Source organism: Bubalus kerabau, chromosome 8 (genome assembly GCF_029407905.1).
Source record: "Bubalus kerabau isolate K-KA32 ecotype Philippines breed swamp buffalo chromosome 8, PCC_UOA_SB_1v2, whole genome shotgun sequence".
Classification (NCBI taxonomy): domain Eukaryota; kingdom Metazoa; phylum Chordata; class Mammalia; order Artiodactyla; family Bovidae; genus Bubalus; species Bubalus kerabau.
In genome coordinates, this window is record NC_073631.1 from 89,149,431 (window position 1) to 89,170,619 (window position 21,189).

A 21,189-nucleotide genomic window follows, 5' to 3' on the forward strand; every position below is an offset into this window, starting at 1 on the left:
TCATGACTCCTAATCACTTGCTAATTGAGGGTTAGTGTGATATCTTCTAGAATGTGCATTTAAAATGCCATGATTAATATCCCTAGGCACACATAAAATAGGCCCCATTAAATACATTCAAAATGTTGAATACAGGATTCATGCTTTATATCGAATTAATTGTAAGATTTTCTATTGTGTATTTTAGAATATTCTAATGAATTGCACTTACCAATATAATTACATTTTCTTTTCTAGACAGACTAAACAGTAGAGTGACTCAATGTTGATAACTCATAAAAATTTAAAGACAATCTCATCACAAATGAAATTCAAGAAAGGGTGAAAAAAATAAAAACTTACCAAATAGATTTCCTAAACTTGCATCCATTTTTATTTCGAATACTTGAGAAATAACATAGAATGTCAGTAAAAATACTGCCACAGCGACCACCAACTTTGCAGCACCTATATAGAGGGCAGAAACAATTGAACATGAACTTATGAGCCCACAGAACTTTGTATTATGCATTACCATGGAAAAGTATAAGTGAATATTAAAACTCCTAAGACTATTAAATATCTAATAATATTTATTTTTGGATTTTAATTTTACTTGAGTTACAACAAAAAGTATACCAATAGTCAATTTGATTGACTTTGCTAATCAAGGAAGTATGAGATTGGCTAGCAACCTAGACACAGGACTGTTTTAAGTCATCTGCTTAGTTCTCACATGTAAAAAAAAAAAAAAAAAAAATGACCCACTATCAACTTCTGACTGACTACACAAAAGTATCATGACTAATGGAATACCAACACCAAGTTTGTGAGATGACTCACTTCCAGTCGTTTTCAATTATAAAGGGCAGTGCTAGATACAGAAGACACAGAAACACTGACCCTTCTGGAGACACTAAGGCGACGGACAGGATGTCCACTCAGCAAGGAGTTCTCAAGTGAATGGTAATGAGTTTACTGTCCTCTGCAACCCACATATCTTGTGGAGCACACAAGTACTCCTGGTATGGGGAACAATAATATCTCCCCTTGTACTTAACACTGAAGTTTAAGACATGTCTTCCGCACTCCTGCAGGACTTAATTCAGCACCTACTTCATTTGCTTCATAAAATGGTTACATGGTAAGCTCTGTGAACACTCTTAGCCTTCCATACCTATCTTTAACCATTTCTGAGTGCCTTACAAATAGCACTGCTACTAACTAATTAACTGCTTAATATGAATCATCACTTGTTTTTCTCCTCCAGAGCTAAGCAAATCTTGGAAAGTGAAAGTATGAGAAAGAAACAGAAACGAAAATGACCGGAAAGGAACAGCATCTTCTTACTCTTAGAATTTCAGAGACATCTCATTAGTTTATTCAGAAACAATACTAATATTTTTCTGTATAATCTCCATTCCCCTCTCAGGTTACTAAAAATTTCATTTACACTGATGTGAAGGATCAACAGTCGTCTCACTATCCTTGAGGAAACAAAGTCCCCAAGTGAGGCAAGTGTCCAAGATTACAGCTCTCTTAGCATCAGCACAAGAATAGGAGCCTGGGGATCCTGACACAGCCCAGTGCTTTGTCACTAATAGCAAAGCACCACATTCTTCAGAGAAACTATCCAAACTCAACTTGATGGGTAAGGAAGAGGAAAAAAGAGCTGTGTTCATCCTAATTTTATAAACCTGAAATGACTGGGAACGCATCCTTACAGGGGAGGGAAGTGAATGAACTGATGGTAATCAGAAGGGCTTATGATGCTCTATAAACATAGAAATGAGATAGCAAGGAGGAAGCCTAACTACTAATCAGTTCCCATCCCTGACTCCTGCGCTGTACCTTCTCCTGCTCCCAAAACTGCCTCCTGTTTTCAAGACTGATTACGGGTCATCTATGTGAGGAAATAAAATTCCACTGGGTTTGAACTCTTCCTCACGGGCTCTAGCAGAGTGCCTTGAACATTCTCTCAACATATGTCATACTCTCAATATATGTTTGCTAAACAGATGAATGATTAACAGGTGGCATGTTTCTTCTTGATCATTTAAGACCAAGGGCTGGAAGATTATATGTCACATGACAGTCTAAACATCTCATTTTCTAAGCATCAGGGGCATGTGCAAATAATCTTTCCCTATTCCTTAAAGTAGATATATGAAAACTTGGCTGTTCATAATTGGAATATTAGAATGATTAAAACACCAAGTTCATAATATATGAACATTCTAGACTAAATTCCATACCAAACTAAACATAAGCCTATGTTAAACAAACTATCTACATTATATTTATAAATATATACATATATATAATATATACACACACACCATTTACTGAGTGTCTATTACAGAGCTAAATGCTTTATAAGCACAGTATCATTTGCACAGCCTTTCAAGATACTATTTTCATTTTACAAATAAGGAAACCAAGGTGAAAAATCTAGATCCCTTACCTACTAAGGTCACATAACTAGTTAGCGACAGAACTTAATTTTAAATCAAGACCTACTCAATTATAAGAAACCATACCTAACAGAAACAGAAGATATTAAGAAGAGGTGGCAAGAATACACAGAAGAACTGTACAAAAAAGATCTTCATGACCAAGATAATCACGATGGTGTGATCACTCACCTAGAGCCAGACATCCTGGAATGTGAAGTCAAGTGGGCCTTAGAAAGCCTCACTACAAACAAAGCTAGTGGAGGTGATGGAATTCCAGTTGAGCTATTTCAAATCCTGAAAGATGATGCTGTGAAAGTGCTGCACTCAATATGCCAGCAAATTTGGAAAACTCAGCAGTGGCCACAGGACTAGAAATGGTCAATTTTCATTCCAATCCCAAAGAAAGGCAATGCCAAAGAATGTTCAAACTACCACACAATTGCACTCACCTCACACGCTACTAAAGTAATGCTCAAAATTCTCCAAGCCAGGCTTCAGCAATATGTGAACTGTGAACTTCCAGATGTAAAAGCTGGTTTTAGAAAAGGCAGAGGAACCAGAGATCAAATCGCCAACATCTGCTGGATCATGGAAAAAGCAAGAGAGTTCCAGAAAAACATCTATTTCTGCTTTATTAACTACACCAAAGCCTTTGACTGTGTGGATCACAATAAACTGTGGAACATTCTTCAAGAGATGGGAATACCAGACCACCTGACCTGCCTCTTGAGAAACCTATATGCAGGTCAGGAAGCAACAGTTAGAACTGGACATGGAACAACAGACTGGTTCCAAATAGGAAAAGGAGTACATCAAGGCTGTATACTGTCACCCTGCTTATTTAACTTCTATGCAGAGTACATCATGAGAAACACTGGGCTGGAAGAAGCACAAGCTGGAATCAAGACTGCCGGGAGAAATATCAATAACCTCAGATATGCGGATGACACCACCCTTATGGCAGAAAGTGAAGAGGAAAGAAAAAGCCTCTCGATGAAAGTGAAAGAGGAGAGTGAAAAAGTTGGCTTAAAGCTCAACATTCAGAAAACTAAAATCATGGCATCTGGTCCCATCACTTCATGGGAAATAGATGGGGAAACAGTGGAAACAGTGTCAGACTTTATTTTTGGGGGCTCCAAAATCACCGCAGATGGTGACTGCAGCCATGAAATTAAAAGACACTTACTCCTTGGAAGGAAAGTTATGACCAACCTAGATAGCATATTCAAAAGCAGAGACATTACTTTGCCAACAAAGGTCTGTCTAGTCAAGGCTATGATTTTTCCAGTGGTCATGTATGGATATGGACTGTGAAGAAAGTTGAGCGATGAAGAATTGAGGCTTTTGAACTGTTGTGTTGGAGAAGACTCTTGAGAGTCCCTTGGACTGCAAGAAGATCCAACCAGTCCATTCTGAAGGAGATCAGCCCTGGGTGTTCTTTCGAAGGAATGATGCTAAAACTGAAACTCCAGTACTTTGGCCACCTCATGCGAAGAGTTGACTCACTGGAAAAGACTCTGATGCTGGGAGGGATTGGGGGCAGGAGGAGAAGGGGACGACAGAGGATGGCATGGACGTGAGTCTGAGTGAACTTCGGGAGTTGGTGATGGAGAGGGAGGCCTGGCGTGCTGTGATTCGTGGGGTTGCAGAGTTGGACGCGACTGAGCGACTGAACTGAACTGAACTGATTAAAGAACTAGGAGAAAACAAAAGCTCTAAGAGACAAAGAAGTTGGAGGTGGAGAAACTAACTGGTAAGAGAATAAGCAAAAGATCCCTGAGAGGCAGGCAGGCGAATACCAGCAGCACCTCCATGATGATAGTTATGGACCTTCTATGGCAGAAGGGCTCCTCCAGAGCTGTCAACATCCACCTCTGGACTTGGAAGGGCCTACCCACAGCACACCACAGTTCCCACTCCACCCACAAGAATCCCTCTTCCTTTCAGCCATGGATTGCTCTAGTCCAAGAGCAACCTAGAAAAACTTGAAATATTTACTAAGGTCTCACTGTAAGAATAATGGCTATAAGGATATTTCAAAGCAACCAGGGTCTTTTTTTTTTAATTAGAAGAGATTAATTAGTCTAAAAGCAATAAACTAATAAGCTAATCTTCCTATTCCTTCATTAACAGTAGGCCCTTTGAGACCAATACTAGGAAGCATGCCAAACATAAAATCAGCATTCAGTGAATAATTATGCATCAATTAACCTTGGTATTATTTGTCAGAATCAGAGAAATGGACTAGATGACAAAGCTAATTTCAACTAGAATGAACACAGAATTATATGAGAAAGAGAAACTTGCTTTATTCTGGGCTTAAGTAATGTACTTTTAGACCTATACTCTTAGAGATGTTCCTGTAAGAATATTTTGTTTACTGATGAGATGATAGTCAAAAGAAAGACTATCTTGATTTTGAGAAATGACAAGGTCTCTCCTAGGATGGACACACTCTACTTAGTGGAAGTGTCTGTGTAAAATGTGAATGTCTTCTCTGGCAGTGGCTGTAATGGGGTGCACATACACACACACACACACACATATACATGAAACCAGACAAACAAGCTTAATGTATAAGGACATGAACATTAAAAAACCTAGCTGAAAATATTTAGCATAAATAATTTCAACAAAAGTAACCCACAAAAACTTATACAGAATCCACTGAACGTTCCATTTGTGATTTGCCAACTACCTGAAAAGGTAAAAAGGCTAAATAATGATTTAGTTTGTTATATTCAGTTGCACTCAATATAGAAAATGATTTTTTTTTATAGTCTCATTCAGTCATCACAAAACAAACAGGTTACACAAGAAGTAAAATCATTCCTACTGAATTAAGTATCTTACCTGCTACCCTCATGTTTGGTTTTTCAGTCTCTGGCACTTTTCATTCAATAAGCTCCTAAAATCAAAAGAAAAGGCAAGTATCGTTAGGTGTAGAATGAGCCTTCCTCCCTAGATTGAGTTTAATTTGGAGTGAATGTGTGTGTGTGGCTAAGTCGCTCCAGTCATGTCCAACTCTTTGTTACCTCATGGACTCCAGGCTCCTCTGTCCCTGGGATTCTCCAGGCAAGAATACCGGAGTGGGTTGCCATGCCCTCCTCCAGGGGATCTTCCTGCCCCAGGGACGGAACCTCGGTCGCTTATGCCTCCTGCATTGGCGCAGGTTCTTTACCACAGCGCCACCTGGGAAGCCCTCGGAGTGTATATATTAAACTACATAGATGTCATGATATTTCTAAATATTCTACCAATATTAAAATTTAATGGAAAAACCCCTTAGCACTGGGCCTGCCTCCTTCCACTGGACCATAAAAGTTCCTGAGAGGAGGGTGTATCTAAAATTACTCTGTCCCCCAGCTCCCAAACTGAGGATTGCGGGAAAACCTGCCATCAGGCATGTGGACAGAAGATAATGCTTTGTTGTTCTCCGTGATTACCCATCTGTAACAAACTTTTGATATTTAGTTCCAAACCTTCAGTTTTCAGTTGAGATCCAAAGAACTTAAGCTGCTTATCTAGTCAGGGACAAATTACTTGAGAAATGGGGCGAGGATTTATGTCTGCTCGCTCCTGCTCCAGGGCTCACGCCAGTATATGATGCTATTTCATTTTTAGGAGGACACAGTTCAGGTGTCACTATAATAAGCACTTATAGGAAAGGCACCTTATCTTAGTACCAGGGTTCCTCTTCCTCTTCATGTTTTCAAAATAAGTTTGTGAAAGAACATAGTTAGACGTATAGAATGCCATTTTAAATATCCCCAGCAATTATGCTTATCGACAGTGTATGTTATACATCAAATAAACTATGATTTTATATTATTCTAATAACAACAAGAAGTAGGTACTGAAAAAAAAAATCTGTGTATAGGTTTGTGTGTTTCCCCCCTAAGAAGTAACTCAAGATAGGCAAAATTTTTTTTTAATTAGGAAAGCAAGTATATGAGTTTGATAGGAAATTCGTGCTCAAGGTCAGCTGGACACCTTCCACAGTTTACTCAATCTCTTGTACAGGAAAAGAATTCAAAAGAAAATTTTGATTAATAAAGTACACCCATAAAAATATATATATTTCTTTATTTCAGATTGTATTCTAACCCGGATGTTTCAATGTTGCTGTCTGATCATGTAATTCATAGAATGGATTCAATCCATTCAAATAAAAACAACAGCAGATCCCCGAAGGACACTGAAAGGAAGTGAGACATCCAGTTTTCTTATTCACCAATTAGGAATTATCGGGGGTGGGGATGGAGAGCATAAAAAAAGAACCAGTGTTTCTTATGTGAATTCACTTCCTTGTGCTCAATCTACCCTGAAGAAAATATCAACATTTATACTAGTACTGAACTGAGTATTATTGATTTCTTTTCCTTTATGAGTTATCTGAACACCTTCTATATAATAGGAAAAGTCAATGTTATACATCTGTTTAAACAACTTACTTAGCCACAGGCCAGGAAAACATTAAAAGGAAACAGATACTGAAGTAGCCACAAGCCACCACATAAAAGCAAAAAACTTGGCTTCTCAAATGAAAACCCCAACTAGTTATAAATCCCCTTTTGACTTCCAGCAAGATAGAACACTATGTTCACAACACACATACATGCCTTTCCTCCCAGCTAATACTGCAAAATATCCTCACTTTTATCTGAATGTGGCCTGGGATAATTTCTCTGGAGTATGATAACCAGTTGAGCAGACACCTGCTGTTCTATTGCTTGGTTTCCATTACCTGCCAAGGAGGTCACACCTGTGCAATTACAATCACTGCCTCATGTACTGCCCCTCATTTGGTCTGCCTAACCAGCCTGCTTCTAAACTTCCCACTAGTAAGACCACAGTATAAGCAACTACAATGGTCTAGCTGAATTCATGTTTTCCATTGAATTTCTCAGAGAATAACATTTAATAAAATCTCTAAAACCTCATCAAATCTCAGCCACAAACACATTTTTAGTTTGCTTAAGAAGCAAATTAATGATGCAAGAGTGTAGATCAGCATAAGGAAAGAATACTGAAAATATGTGAGAGCAAATCAAGGGGCATCTGTTTACAATGTGCTAATTCCAAACCATTCCTAACTTGTCTTCTTAGAAGGACATTAAAAACAAACAAAACATTTACAGAGAATTGTCCCGGGGAAGGAACATCTTAATGGAGTCTGGTATTCACCTCAGGCTGAATCTCCAACAATCAAATGGAGGTACAACAGGTCCAGAGAAAATGAACAACACATCAAAAGGGGGGACAAGGCCTCTGCTAGAAATTCAGAGCTCTTTAATTCAGGGTCAAGAGGTGAGAATTTTATAACTGTTCTTATATATTCATTAAAAAAAAGAGATATAAAAATTAGAGTCATTTACCAAAACAGGAATATGGGTGGAAGGAGAGTGTTTTTAAAGATTAAAATATATATATATAGTATATTTGTGAAATATATTTTTCTCTCTCCCCCCCCGCCCCCCGACCCAAAAGTGTAGTCTAGGTCAAAACAAGTTCCCGTGTATTAGATCAATGGTTACCCATATCATTGGTTGCTAATGTGTAAAGCGCATAACCATCAGAGTCCACTGCAAGCAGGGCCACTGTGCTTGCTCTGACCAATGAAACACCATTCTGGATAAACACTAAGTAAGTAATCTGGAATGAAGGAGGGAGCCTGAATTAGGATCTCTGATTGACACACTAGATTTCTTCAAATGTCTTGTAATTTAAACATTTCATTTAGCCCAACCATCTACTTTTATTTAATTTATGGAGTTTTGCTAAAATTAGGCCTGAATAAACAGACCCTGTCTTAGAATCAGTCAACTGATTCTAAGGGATGATGGATAAAAACACAGGTCAAATGATACTGTCATTCTTTCCTTGAGAAGTGGACTCAAAGCTATATCCGGTGAATTAGAAGAGCACCATTCTACATCAACAAAATAAGCCATAGAACGATTATTCACCATGAGTGTAAGGCTGTGCCAGTTAGCAAAAACTAGGTAATGAGGCAAACAGCTGAGTAAGTCACACATTCTTATTTCATGTAATCTTCCCAACAACCCTACAGCATTATAGATGAAGTCAAGAGATTTGTTCAAGGTCATATAAAAGGTAAGTAAGAAGCTGATACTGTAAACAATTCCACCTCCCTTTCACCCCAGCAGCTCTCTGACATGTTCTAAGAAGCTTGTTGACAAAATTCCATGCCAATCAATCTGGCTTTTGCAAATTGCTCTGGGAAACACTAATCCCTGCTGCCAACTAGCCACTCGAGGGCTCTGAAGGTTTGTCAAAATGACTAAGCCTGTGTATTAGAACACTTCGTGCAAGACAGAAAGGCCACAAGAGAATGAAGTATACCAACAAACAACAATCAATTAAACCAGAAGAAAATACAATTATACACCAAAAATATCAGGAAAGCTGACTCATTTGAAAAGACCCTGATGCTGGGAAAGATTGAAGGCAGGAGAAGGGGACGACAGAGGATGAGATGGTTGGATGGCATCACTGACTCAATGGACATGGGCTTGGGTGGACTCTGGGAGGTGGTGATGGACAGGGAGGCCTGGCGTGCTGCGGTTCATGGGGTTGCAAAGAGTTGGACATGACTGAGCAACTGAACTGAATTGAACCACTCCATTCAATCCACGTTTAACTCAGTTATGGCCAAATGGCAGTATATGGAAACAAAATTTGCAACCCCAAAGGTCTCTTTGGTGTGTTAATTATTTCCAGTTGGAAACAGTCAAGGGAAAAAGATCCTGATCTTCCCCCTTTGCTGCCTGAAGAATTTATAGGGGGTCTATTCAGAAGGAGCTATTACCATAGATAATGATAGTATGAACCAGATGCATAGATAGCGAGGAACCTAGCGAAATCTGCTTGCTGAAATTCCTCTAGGTATCCCATTGTCACTGCAAGACCCAGAAAACATTTACCAAACATTTGCTCTTCTGTCTCCAAGGGAACTGCCCCCTCCTCCCCTTTGAAGTCCCAAACCACTACTCCTCATATTCCTTCTCTTTTGTCTTTAGCTGAAGATAGTATTTAATGGGAGAGTTTCCGCCATTTTGGCAAGTTACTCATTTTTCTCGGGTCTCCCCCATGTACTCATGTTATTAAACTTCTGACTTTCTGTTAATCTGTTTCATGTTAATTTTAGACCAGCCAAAAGAAACTAAAAGGGTAGAGGAAAATGTTTCCTCCCAGACGGCAATTTTAAATAAATCAACTGAAAATCAATAGACGATTCTAATATTCATGTGAAATAAGGCTTTTCCAGAAGACCAACGGGAAAAGAAGTCAAAGTCTAAAAGTTGATTTGAAGTACATTTAGGCCTTGTGATGGCTAATTTATGTGTCTACTCCACTGGGCCACTGGGTGCCCAGACACTGTACTTGGTTAAACATTCTGGATGTGTCTGTGAGAATCTTACTGGATGAGATTAACATTAGAGTAAAGCAATTTGCCTTCCCCAAGTGAGTGAGCCTTGTTCAATCAGTTGGGAGGCCTGAAGAGAACAAAAAGGGCTGAGTAGAGCAGCATTCACTCTGCCTATAGTCTTCAAGCTGGGATATCCATCTTCAGTTTCAGCTCAGTCACTCAGCTGTGTCCGACTCTTTGCAACCCCATGGACCACAGCACGCCAGGCTTCCCTGTCCATCATCAACTCCAGGAGCTTGCCCAAACTCATGTCCATCGAGTCAGTGATGCCATCCAACCATCTCATCCTCTGTCGTCCCTTTCTCCTCCTGCTTTCAATCTTTTCCAGCATCAGGGTCTTTTCCAATGAGTCAGTTCTCTGCAGCAGGTGGCCAAAGTATTGGAGTTTCAGCTTCAGCATCAGTCCTTTCAATGAATATTCAGGTCTTCACCTGCCTCCAGATTTGGACTGAAACTTATACCACTGAATTCTCCCAGCTCTCAGGCCTGTGGCCTCAGACTGGAACCATATCACTGGCTCTCCTGCCTGATGACTACAGATCCTGCAACTTCTCAGCCTTCACAACTGCACAAGCCGATTCCTTCTGATAGTTACTTATCTTAGGTAGGTAGATGCAGGTGGTGCAGAGGTAAAGAATACACCTGCAAGTGCAGGAGACTCGAGTTCAGTTCCTGGGTCGGAAAGATGCCCTGGAGGAGGACATGGCAACCCAGTCCAGTATTCTTTCCTGGAGAATCCCATGGAAAGAGGAGTTGGGTGGGTTACACTCCACAGGGTCTCAAAGAGTCAGACATGACTGAGCAATTGAGTACATACACACAAGGTAGATATTAATAGACAGGGAGATAGACAGACAGATGGTCTCCTATTGGTTCTGTTTCTCTGGAGAACCCAGATCCCCTCAAGACCAGAATGTAATAGATGAAATTTTCAGTCCCAGAGCAGTAAAGGAGAAAAATGACACAATGCTGAAATCTAAAGAATGCTACAGCTAAAAGTCACAAGTGGAAATTATTCTAATATTATGTTTACAAATACAAGTATGGTATTTAAAGAAAATTATTTGCAAAAAATACTTGCATTTATGTAAATAAAACAGAGCAAGTGTTGGCAACTTCCTGTAAAAGGGCCAGAGGGTAAATGCTTTAGTTCTGTGGACCACAGTGTCGAAGTGAAAGTGTTAGCCCCTCAGTCAGGTCCGACTCTTTGCAACCCCATGGAATGTTGCCCACCAGGCTCCTCCGTCCTTGGGATTCTCCAGGCAAGAATGCAGAGTGGGTTGCCATTCCCTTCTCCAGGGGGTCTTCTGGACCCAGGGATTGAACCCCAGGTCTGCCACATTGCAGGCAGATTCTTTACCAGCTGAGCCACCAGTGGACCACAGAGTCTCTGTCAAACCTACTCTGTTCTGTGGTTATAACTGGAGAACAATTGTTCACAATACTGAAACAAATGGGCCCAGTTGTGTTATAAAGAAAAAATTTTATTTATTAAAATTTTCACATTATAAGCTATTATTCTGCTTTTGCTTTTTTTCTTTTTGATCACTTAAAAATACAAAAGCCAATCTTGGCTCGTGACCCATTAGACCCATCAGTCATAATTTGCCACCTGAGGTAAAGGAATAAAAAAATGAAATTGAAATTTAAAAAACTTTTAAAATAGAGGAATTAAAAACTTTCCTGACCATGCTCTAATATGCCAACATTTCTTGCTGGACTGCCTGCAGTATACAATTCCCATATGGCTTCTATGGGACCTCTGAGCAGTACCAGTAGAGAGGAAGGACCGATCAAACAACCCTGAATTCTCTGTTCCATTCATGTTCACCACACATTTTCACAATCAACTGCTCTCCACATAAGAAGCATCTACTCAATGAGAAGCAACATCACAGATTCTCTTCCAAAGAAAGGAAGGCGTCTTTCCTTTCCTACAGATGAAGCTGTCCACCTACAGTAAAGACAGGAATAAATCTATAGACTCAGGAATGTTTTTCAAAGGATCCCAGGAGACATTAAAAAAAATGGAGAAAAATTAAGCTCATTATATATCCTTTCATTAACTGTAAAAATGATGGTGAGGAGAGCTTAACTGCTTTGGTAAGTGTTTAACAGTGATTGCTTTTGTGTGTGTGTGTGTGTGTGTGTGTGTGTGTGATGGACTTTAAAAGGGAAAAAGGATATGGGTAACTGTGTCTGATCAGTTTTTTAAATTTCAAATATTTAGTTTTAAGGAACCTTTGCTTTAATAGAAAGCTATCACTGTATCAGGTGCAGACTGTTCTCAAGTACTCGTCTCATCCAGATGCCACTTGCACACATCTTCACCAAGAGGGATACATTTTTGAAATAACAAAATGGAGAGTGTGAGAAGATTGCATTCACTTGAAAAAATCTTAACATTCAAAATACGTGAGTTGCTATCACTATATTATAAGTACTGTGAATTTAATAGAATTTGCTGTTTTCTGTTAAGCAACAGAAAAAAACCCAATTACTACCTTGAAAATATTTTAGTTCTCATAGGAGACTCTGATACAAAATCCTAGAGAATGGCTGTTTCTAAAATCTACCATTTTAACACACACATGTGTCAGACACCTAAGTGGAAGTATGACCTGAAAATGATTAAAGGGAAAATTTTAGATGTCTGCGTAACAACTGGAAAAGTATCCTAGGTTTTTAAATGATCAAACTAATCTTACTAGAAAGAAAAAGCAAAGAAAAAGGAGCTAAAAACAAAGTATTTGGGAAGGAAAGGAGGACATCTGTATAATTCTACAGTGCCAAGAATATATTCACTTTTTCCAAAGATCACTGAGGAAAATGTAAGTGTATCCACTCTCCTGCAAAATGGCCTTCAAAAAGACGAGACTACAAAGCAACAGACCAAACACTTTAAAATAATAATTCAATAGATCCAATAAGTGAGTTTCTTTAGAAGGAAATGGTAATATTCTACTGAAAACCTCAAGAAGAGAGGGATACAAATGATCTAATCCTGGATTTGAAACTTTTCTGAACTAGCATCATATGGTTTTACTTATTTTCTTAATAGCATCACATTGAAATTACATTAAAAAGAGGATTAGTATCTAACTGGGCCTCAGAAACAGAATTAAAAGCATACTATGGAAAAGCACAAATGAGCCAGAGGGCACCTCTCTCCCTGAAATATTCTGGGTGCACTCAGCTTTCCTCCGTAGTCCACCCACCATAAATTGCTATCCTTTGCTTTTATTTGCTTCTCCTGGCAGTGCCTGGACAAAGGAACACTTCAGAGATATTCCGTCTCTGCAGCAGCTGGATAAAACTCCATTCTTTTAAGAACGAGACAAGACAAACTATAACTGTCATCCTGTCTTGTCCCTCCAGTTAAAAACCAGTTACAAGCAGCCGTGCTAACCATGCAACTGTCCTGCCTGTCCTGACTCAGCCCCAATGACGAGTGGAAGAAAGGAGGGGGAGCCGAGCCTGCCAGACCACACATACCACCCTCTAAGCGCAAAACTGTTTCAGCACTGTTCACCCAACACCGAGAATTCCACAGGACAACTCCTTCCACCAAGATGAATCAGCTAGAGACCTAAAGTTCTTTCCCCTTCAGATAGTTGAGATATTAGATATCTGAAATACTTCAGTTGATCAACAAGCATTTAAACATATTTTCTGTATATACTCCAAGTGATTAGACACTAAGTGGACACGTATCCCCCTCCCCCTCCACCCCAAGTCTAAGCAGCTTTCTACAGACAAAAAATATTTCATTTGCCAAAATGATGCCACTGGAGGAAGCAGCATAGCAGGAGGGGCTGTTCTTCACTGAATTCTCACTGGTGAAGTAAGATTCATTTTAACCTATGTTTTAACCTAGTCTCCTCTTCAGGCCCCAGTGTTCCACTGTGGTGCTTCTTTTGAAGTTGGTAGCCAGAATTCTGGTTCACTGTGACCCACTGAGAAATGGGCTTCCCTGGTAGCTCAGCTGGAAAAGAATCTGCCTACAGTGCAGGACACCCTGGTTCGATTCCTGGGTCAGGAAGATTCCCTGGAGAAGGGATAGGCTACCTACTCCAGTATTCTTGGGCTTCCCTGGTGGCTCAGATGTAAAGACTCCGCTTGCAATGCAGGAGACCTGGGTTCGATAGGATGGGAAGATCCCCTGGAAAAAGGAATGGCTACCCACTCCAATATTCTTACCTGGAGAATTCCATGGACAGAGGAGCCTGGCAGGACAGTCCATGGGGTCGTAAAGAGTCAGACATGACTGAGAGATTTTCACTAAGAAGTGGAGTATTTCTTGCCACATCAGTAACCAAGAATGTCTCAGTCACAGAGATTCTAGCCCTTCAATGTGAGTTCCTAAGCCCTAAAGGTACTCAGAAAAGAGAATACCTGTGATCTAGCAGCCATCAAACTACAGCCACTCCCTACAGAGAGTCCCAAGAAAGTTCAAGATGTGGAAAACACAGGATACAGGACCCAGATAGCTGAGATACATATGAAAGGAATGATTTCAGTGAGCCCAGACTCTTGCAATAAATTCCTTGAGTTATCTGGCTTCCTTTAATTAACAATAATCTTTTGCTGTTCGGACTACCTGTCCCTTGTTATGGAACTTCTATATAACCTGTCCCCTGCCTCCCCTCACGAAAGCAGTTCTCACAGGGTCACTTGAGATGCTGTCTCCTGGGCTTAAAGTCCTAAAAATTCCACCAAGTAAAACATAACTCTCAACTTTTAGCGTGTGACTTTTTTTAAGTCAATGCCAAACTTGGTGCTGACATGGATTACTACCACAAAATCCTAAAACTACTCAACACAGGTGGCTGCTGTATATGCATGTAACTGGCTAGCTGGCATCAGGGGTCATGAACTCTCTTAACAGAAGAAAGGGTGACAAAAAAGAACTCAAATGAGCAAGCCACACCAATGTCACTGTAGCATAAAGTACAAATTTTAATGGACTGCACAAAATGGAAATCACTAAAGTACACAGAAGCTTAAAAATAAGACTTCTGAACTGATCTGCAACACCCACACATAAAAGACTGGAAATGGGTATGCTGAAAATAACATGGGGCCAAACTAGAGTGCATTACACTCTGATACAGTTACATTGCATTTTAAAACAAAGGCATCAGTGTAATCTTCATTACAAACACATGTCAAGTATAGGCATGCTATGTTAAACTCTATTGTAAACAAGTTTTACAAAGTATAAGGTCTAAAGGACTGTTACATTATAATTCTTTTTACCCATGGCTTCATTATAACCCTTCACTGTAACAAGAGGGGCTTGTGGTGTCTCAGGTACTTGACATTCTACTTTACTGATTCTAAGAAGCACACACTATCTCCTTTATTTTAACAAGTCTTGAATCAGGATGAGGTTTACAACCACATTTCTTTCTCTTAGTAGTGTGTAAAATAATGGTGTACCTTACAAACAGCTTAGATTCAATGAAATCCCATATCTGGTTCTTTGAAGCCCTAACTATAAAATAGCCCACATCACGCACACACAGGGCTTCCCTGGTGGCTCAGCAGGAAAGAATTCACCTGCCAATGCAGGAGACTTGAGTTCAATCCCTGGGTTGGGAAGATCCCCTGGAGAAGGAAATGGCAACCCACTCCAGTATTCTTGCCTGGAAAATCCCCGTGGACCGAGGAGCCTGGTGGGCTAAAGTCCATGGGGTCACAAGAGCCAGACACAACTTAGCGACTAAACAACATCAATTACTGGTAGGCCTTTTATTGGGTTGGTCAAAAAGTTCATCAGGGTTTTTCTGTAACATCTTATGAAAAAGCCCAAATGAACTTTTTGGCCAACCCAATACAAGGCAAATTCCTGAGCCTGGAATCTCTTGGAGAGAGGATTAAAACTCCTGCATGGTTAATAAACTCCCCAGGTGACCCTCAGTCAAGCTCAGATGTGAGAACTTCAGCCCAACAGTACATCAATCCAAACACACAGAGAAGTCTAGAGTAGGGCTGGGGAGTGAGTCAGATCTAGGCCACAAGAGCCCAAAGGTAAAATTCACAAGACAAGAATCTTCATTCTTTCCTTAACAATGGAAATCAGCTAGACTCTGGGCCCTGTCTCCTGTGAGAGTGAGGGAGAGAAGGGCAGTGGATAAACCTGGAAACACTGTGAGGAACAGAGCAAAGAGAACTCCTGTTTGCAGTGCTTACAACAGAGTGTAAAATTAAAACCATCCCAATATTTTCTTGCAGCTTTCCTCTACCAAATCAGAATTTTGCTTAAAAATTCATAATCCAATTGAAGAAATGAAATGGGGATCAGATTTCTGTAACTAAGAGTACAAACATCCCAAATAGAAAACAAGACAAAATGACATTTCTTCTGTCAGCTCCTGCAGAGTTCCACAATTGCTGACTAAATGGCTGTAATGTAACCTGCTTTAATCTTACACTACACCATCCAAGAGGAGAAAGAGAGATGGACGAATGGATTGATAGACACAAAGGGAAGGAGGGAGAGAGAGATATGATCAATAGCAAAATAAAACTAAATATATTTTAACTATAAGTTGAACATAAGTAAAGAAGTGTCTAGTTCACAAATCGCTACAAAGAGAGACAAGAGAAAGGTACAAATTTCCATAGAGTGTAACTATCTTCATTTCCTATAATTCCAGTATTTTACACTGTATCAGATGGGATGTTACAGGTACCTATTCTGAATGTTTTAGAAGTCCCCTATATATTCCCTTCATTTATACAGTCTTTAAGTTAGTCTTCAGAATTTCACTGTACCAGTGCAGACATAATTCTGTTAGTCAAATTATTTACGTGAAGAAATGGAGAAGCAAAGAGCCTCCATCTGCCCAAGGGCCTGGAGAGTGTGTCATTTCTATCACAAAATCAAGAATGCAAGTTAGCAGCCATTTGCAAAGAACAGATAGTAAGAAGCTTCTAGTGTAAAATTTTCTGAACCAATTAAAAATTCATTTTTTTGTCAATCACAGGTCCTTGAAGACATATTTAATGATATCCTAACTGCCAATGGCACAGTGGTAAAGAATCCCCCTGCCAAAGCAGGAAACAACAGGAGATACAGGTTGGATCCTGGGTCAGGAAGATCCCTGGAGGAAGATATGGCAACCTACTCCAGTATTCTTGCCTGGGAAATCCCATAAACAGAGGAGCTTAATGGGCTACAGTCCATGAGGTCACAAAGAGTCAGACATGACTGAAGCAACTTAGCATAGCACGGCACATGGATAGCTAGGCAGTACATCTGATAACCATGATACTACCTAAACAAGCCATGCAGAACTCATGATGAAAATCAATTCAGACTCACAGCTACAAACATCTATATAATTTTTTCTTACTGCCACACAAAAACTCACGAGGATCCATCAATGGATGAATACTAAACAAAATGCGGTATGTATCTATACATGGAATATTATTCAGTCATAGAAAGGAACAAAATGCTGATACAGGTTACAACATGGATGAACCTTTAAAACATAATGTGAAGTAAAAGAAGCTAGACACAAAGATCACCTATCTTATGACTCCATTTACATGGAATATTCAGAACAGATAAATCTGTAGAGAAAGCAGACTGGTGGTTGCCATAGGTTGGGGAATGGGGTAATTCCCATTGTAACTGCTTAATGAACATGAGGTTTCCTTTTGGGGTGATGAAAATGTAGAATTAAAAAGATGTGTTGGTGGAATGCAAACTGGTGCAGCCACTATGGAGAACAGTGTGGAGATTCCTTAAAAAACTGGAAATAGAACTGCCATACAACCCAGCAATCCCACTGCTGGGCATACACACAGAGGAAACCAGAATTGAAAGAGACACGTGTACCCCAATGTTCATCGCAGCACTGTTTACAATAGCTAGGACATGGACGCAACCTAGATGTCCATTGGCAGATGAATGGAAAAGAAAACTGTGGTACATATACACAATGGAATATTACTCAGCTATTAAAAAGAATGCACTTGAATCAGTTCTAATGAGGTGGATGAAACTGGAGCCTATTATACAGAGTGAAGTAAGACAGAAAGAAAAACACTAATACAGTATATTAACACATATTTATGGAATTTAGAGAGATGGTAATGATGACTCTATACGTGAGACAGCAAAAGGACACAGATGTAAAGAACAGACTTTTGGACTCTGTGGGAGACAGCGAGGGTGTGATGATTTGAGAGAATAGCATTGAAGCATGTATATTTCCATATGAAACAGATCATCAGTCCAGGTTCGATGCATGAGACGGGGTGCTCAGGGCTAGTGCACTGGGATGACCCTGAGGGATGGGATGGTGAGGGAGGTGGGAGGGTGGTTCAGGATGGGGAACACATGTACACCCATGGCTGATTCATGTCAATGTATGGTAAGAACCACTACAATATTGTAATTAGCCTCCAATTAAGTAAATTAGTATTTTTAAAAGATGAGATGACCTCCCAATACTATGAATGCACTGAATGTCATAGAATTGTACACTTAAAAATAGTAAATTTTATATTACGTAGATTAAACTTAATTTTTAAAGGCAACTGAAAAACTCACCAGAGTAAAGCTAGAAAAATAAAGAACAGATGAAAATTAATTAGATTAGAAATAAGGGAGATATAAGTAATAAAAACAGCTTGAATCAAATGAAGAAGTGAAGAAGACAATGGAAGAATACTGATGGGGTGAAACTGTAGAAACTTAGAGGTAGTGGAACATAATTTTCTCCCCTGAGAAAATATCAGCTGACTCTATTTTAAGAGCAGAATAAAATTCACAAAACCTTTTCAAGTTTAAAGAGCTTGGGAGTCATGTGCAATCACCCCAATCAGATTAAGGAAATAAGGCAAAAATATGATATTAATAAGTTGGTCAATGCCCTCTATTGGGCAATGAACTAATTGCAGAATTACTGCTTAAAATCCCAATTTTCTGATCCCAAGTTCAGGAACTCATCTGGAATAAGTTTAAGACAAATGTTTGCTATTTACTAAATTCTCAGCTAGATGCATTTCTGTGATGCATAAGACCAAAATGCTTTGAGAAAGGAGTTATAAAAGTAAGGAGTGGGAAGACTCATACCTCAGAGAAAGTACAGTAGCTTTGAGAGCCAAGGCTGCCTTATTCACAGTATCCATGTTACCTATAATTACCAGCAGGCACAAATAAGTACTCTGGTATGTCTAATTATGAATATACAAGTTTTCAAATACCGAGGCTGACCATTTAAGACTTAAAATATGTGGTTAAATAAAAGTCAGACTCTTCTGATGTCCCACAAGGACTACTTATCACCATTCAACAACAATCTCTTTATCCTCTGACATTCTCTCCAATGATCTTTTCCTTTTTAAAGGTATCTTCTTTAATTACAAAAAGATCTAGTTACTCAGTAATTCTTTTTAAAATTGTAACAGCTATTAAGTTTATTTAAAAGGTCAGTTTAACCTAGTGGCACTCAGTCTTACTTTGACTCCCTTTTAAACAGAAGATCCCTCCATTGGGGTCTTGGGGAGGAACCTGACCTGTGTCCTTTTTTGAAGCCTCATTTATAGGTGATTCTGAGAGATCCCCGGGAGAGTATCACGGCATCAAACTCTTTCTTGCTATCAGGAAAAATGAGTTTAGAAAACATTACACAGCCTACAGCTTCTCACACCTGTATAAAAGGGGGGGGGGAGGGGGGGGGGAACGCTGTGATTTAATTAGTAAACTGCCACAGAACTTGAGACTGGCAGCCTTTAAAAGGAGGTATAGTTAATGACACGGATATGACCACAATCAGATGCTGATTCTTCCAATCTCTTGCTGGTGTTAGTACTTTGTACTCAATAATGCACTGTATGAATAACATTAAGGTCTCCCCCAAACCTATAAAATTTGACAGGATATCACTAGCCCTGAAAGATAGTTAAGAGTTCAAGGGGTCTGGGATCTCTTGCTAGTCTCTATCTTTTTGAACCTAACCTCTAGGGGAGATCATATTTTCTCAGTAAAATTGGGAAAATACACAAACGGACCTACTCTATGGGTCGTTAAGAAATAAATGTGCCTCTGAAAGCAGCTGGCACAGCGCCTCGTAAGCAATTGTATTCATATTCTTTTTGGCCAAATAGAAACAAAGAAAAGGTTCTGTGAATTAAACAGTTTTGTACGATAAGAAATTTTTTTAAAAATGCAGAGAGTGATGAAAACAAAAAAATTATAGCTAGAGATTGTCAGTCCATCACTCATTATTTAGATCTAGGGTCACAAATTGTAACATATTGTAGAAACTGTGAGCTTAGCAGCAAACAAGTGGGAAAAAAAGAAAAGAAAAACCAGTACGTCCATCCGTGATACTGAATACCAATGGGCTGGATAGGTTTAAAAAATAAAAAGTACCTCCAGCTCAGAAGACACTAAAACTTTACAACTAAGCCAAGATCGCCCTCCACAGAGTTCTAATGCAACATCCAACTCCATCCCCGCCCCTTTAGAGCACTCGGCCCGCATTTCCGACCCGAGCTGGAGACCGAGCGCGGGACGCGCGCCCCAGGTGCCAGCCCCAGGCCGGAGCGCCAGGTGCAGGCGCCGCCCCGCCCTCCGCGGAGCCCGGAGACCGGCCGCCGGGCTGGGGATGCCCGCGCGGGGCCGGCGGCCTGGACCCCCGGCCCGCCACGCTCCGGTGCACCGCTCCTGTCGCGCCCTGCCCCCGGCGGGACGCGCCCCGACCACCCGGGCACGCCCCGGGCCGGCAATCGCGAGGTGAGCGGAAGATAAAGGTGAAGGTGGGTCCCCGGCTCCCCCCAGTCTCCCTGCCTTCGGCCGCGGCTCGGTCCGCCTCCCCGTCCGTCTCACCGGCCTCCCGCCCGCCTCTCCGCCGCGCGCGCCCGCTTTCCGGCCTCCCTAAGGTCAGTCTTGCCGAAGGCCGACGGGAGCCGCCGCCGCCGCCGCCTCCCGCTCGCTTCTCGGCTTCCTCCCGGGTTCCTCCGGCTTCCCCTCACCCCTGCGAGTGGCCAGGAGGAAGCCAGCTCGCCGCTGGGCCGCCTCCCCCACTTCCCCGGCGCAACCAATGGGCCCCCGCCGCTGGCAAGCCGCGCCCGCCCCCTGGCGGTGGAGGACTGAGCTGGCGCCGCGCAGGCCTGAGGAAGGGCCGGAGAGCAAAGGGAGGGGTTCTGCGGCCCCGCCCCCTGTCCGCGCCGGGCTGTCTGGACCTGCCACGTGGGAGCGGAGGGGGCGGCGGCCGTCTGCACCCCAGGACGGGGCAGAAGTGTCACGGCCTCTCCCCGCCCTCCCCCGTCCGCCAC

The 21,189-nt window shown here is 40.9% G+C and overlaps 1 protein-coding gene across 4 annotated transcripts in view; it reads right to left on the minus strand.

Moving 5' to 3' along the window:
- FAM3C (FAM3 metabolism regulating signaling molecule C) overlaps positions 1-20,924 on the minus strand; it is a 54,042-nt gene extending 33,118 nt beyond the window's left edge. Inside the window, exons 1-3 of one of the 4 annotated variants that reach the window (XM_055590787.1) lie at positions 20,741-20,924; positions 5,289-5,343; positions 343-447 (exon numbers count right to left, since the gene is read on the minus strand). In XM_055590787.1, the coding sequence (XP_055446762.1) occupies positions 343-447; positions 5,289-5,301 (118 nt within the window). In that variant the 5' untranslated portion in view covers positions 5,302-5,343; positions 20,741-20,924. Of the gene's footprint in view, positions 1-342; positions 448-5,288; positions 5,344-5,470; positions 5,490-18,982; positions 19,002-19,425; positions 19,497-20,740 lie in introns of those variants that run through there. The other 3 variants (XM_055590788.1, XM_055590789.1, XM_055590790.1) reach the window with 3 other exon arrangements.
- Between the last annotated feature and the right edge of the window lie 265 nt (positions 20,925-21,189).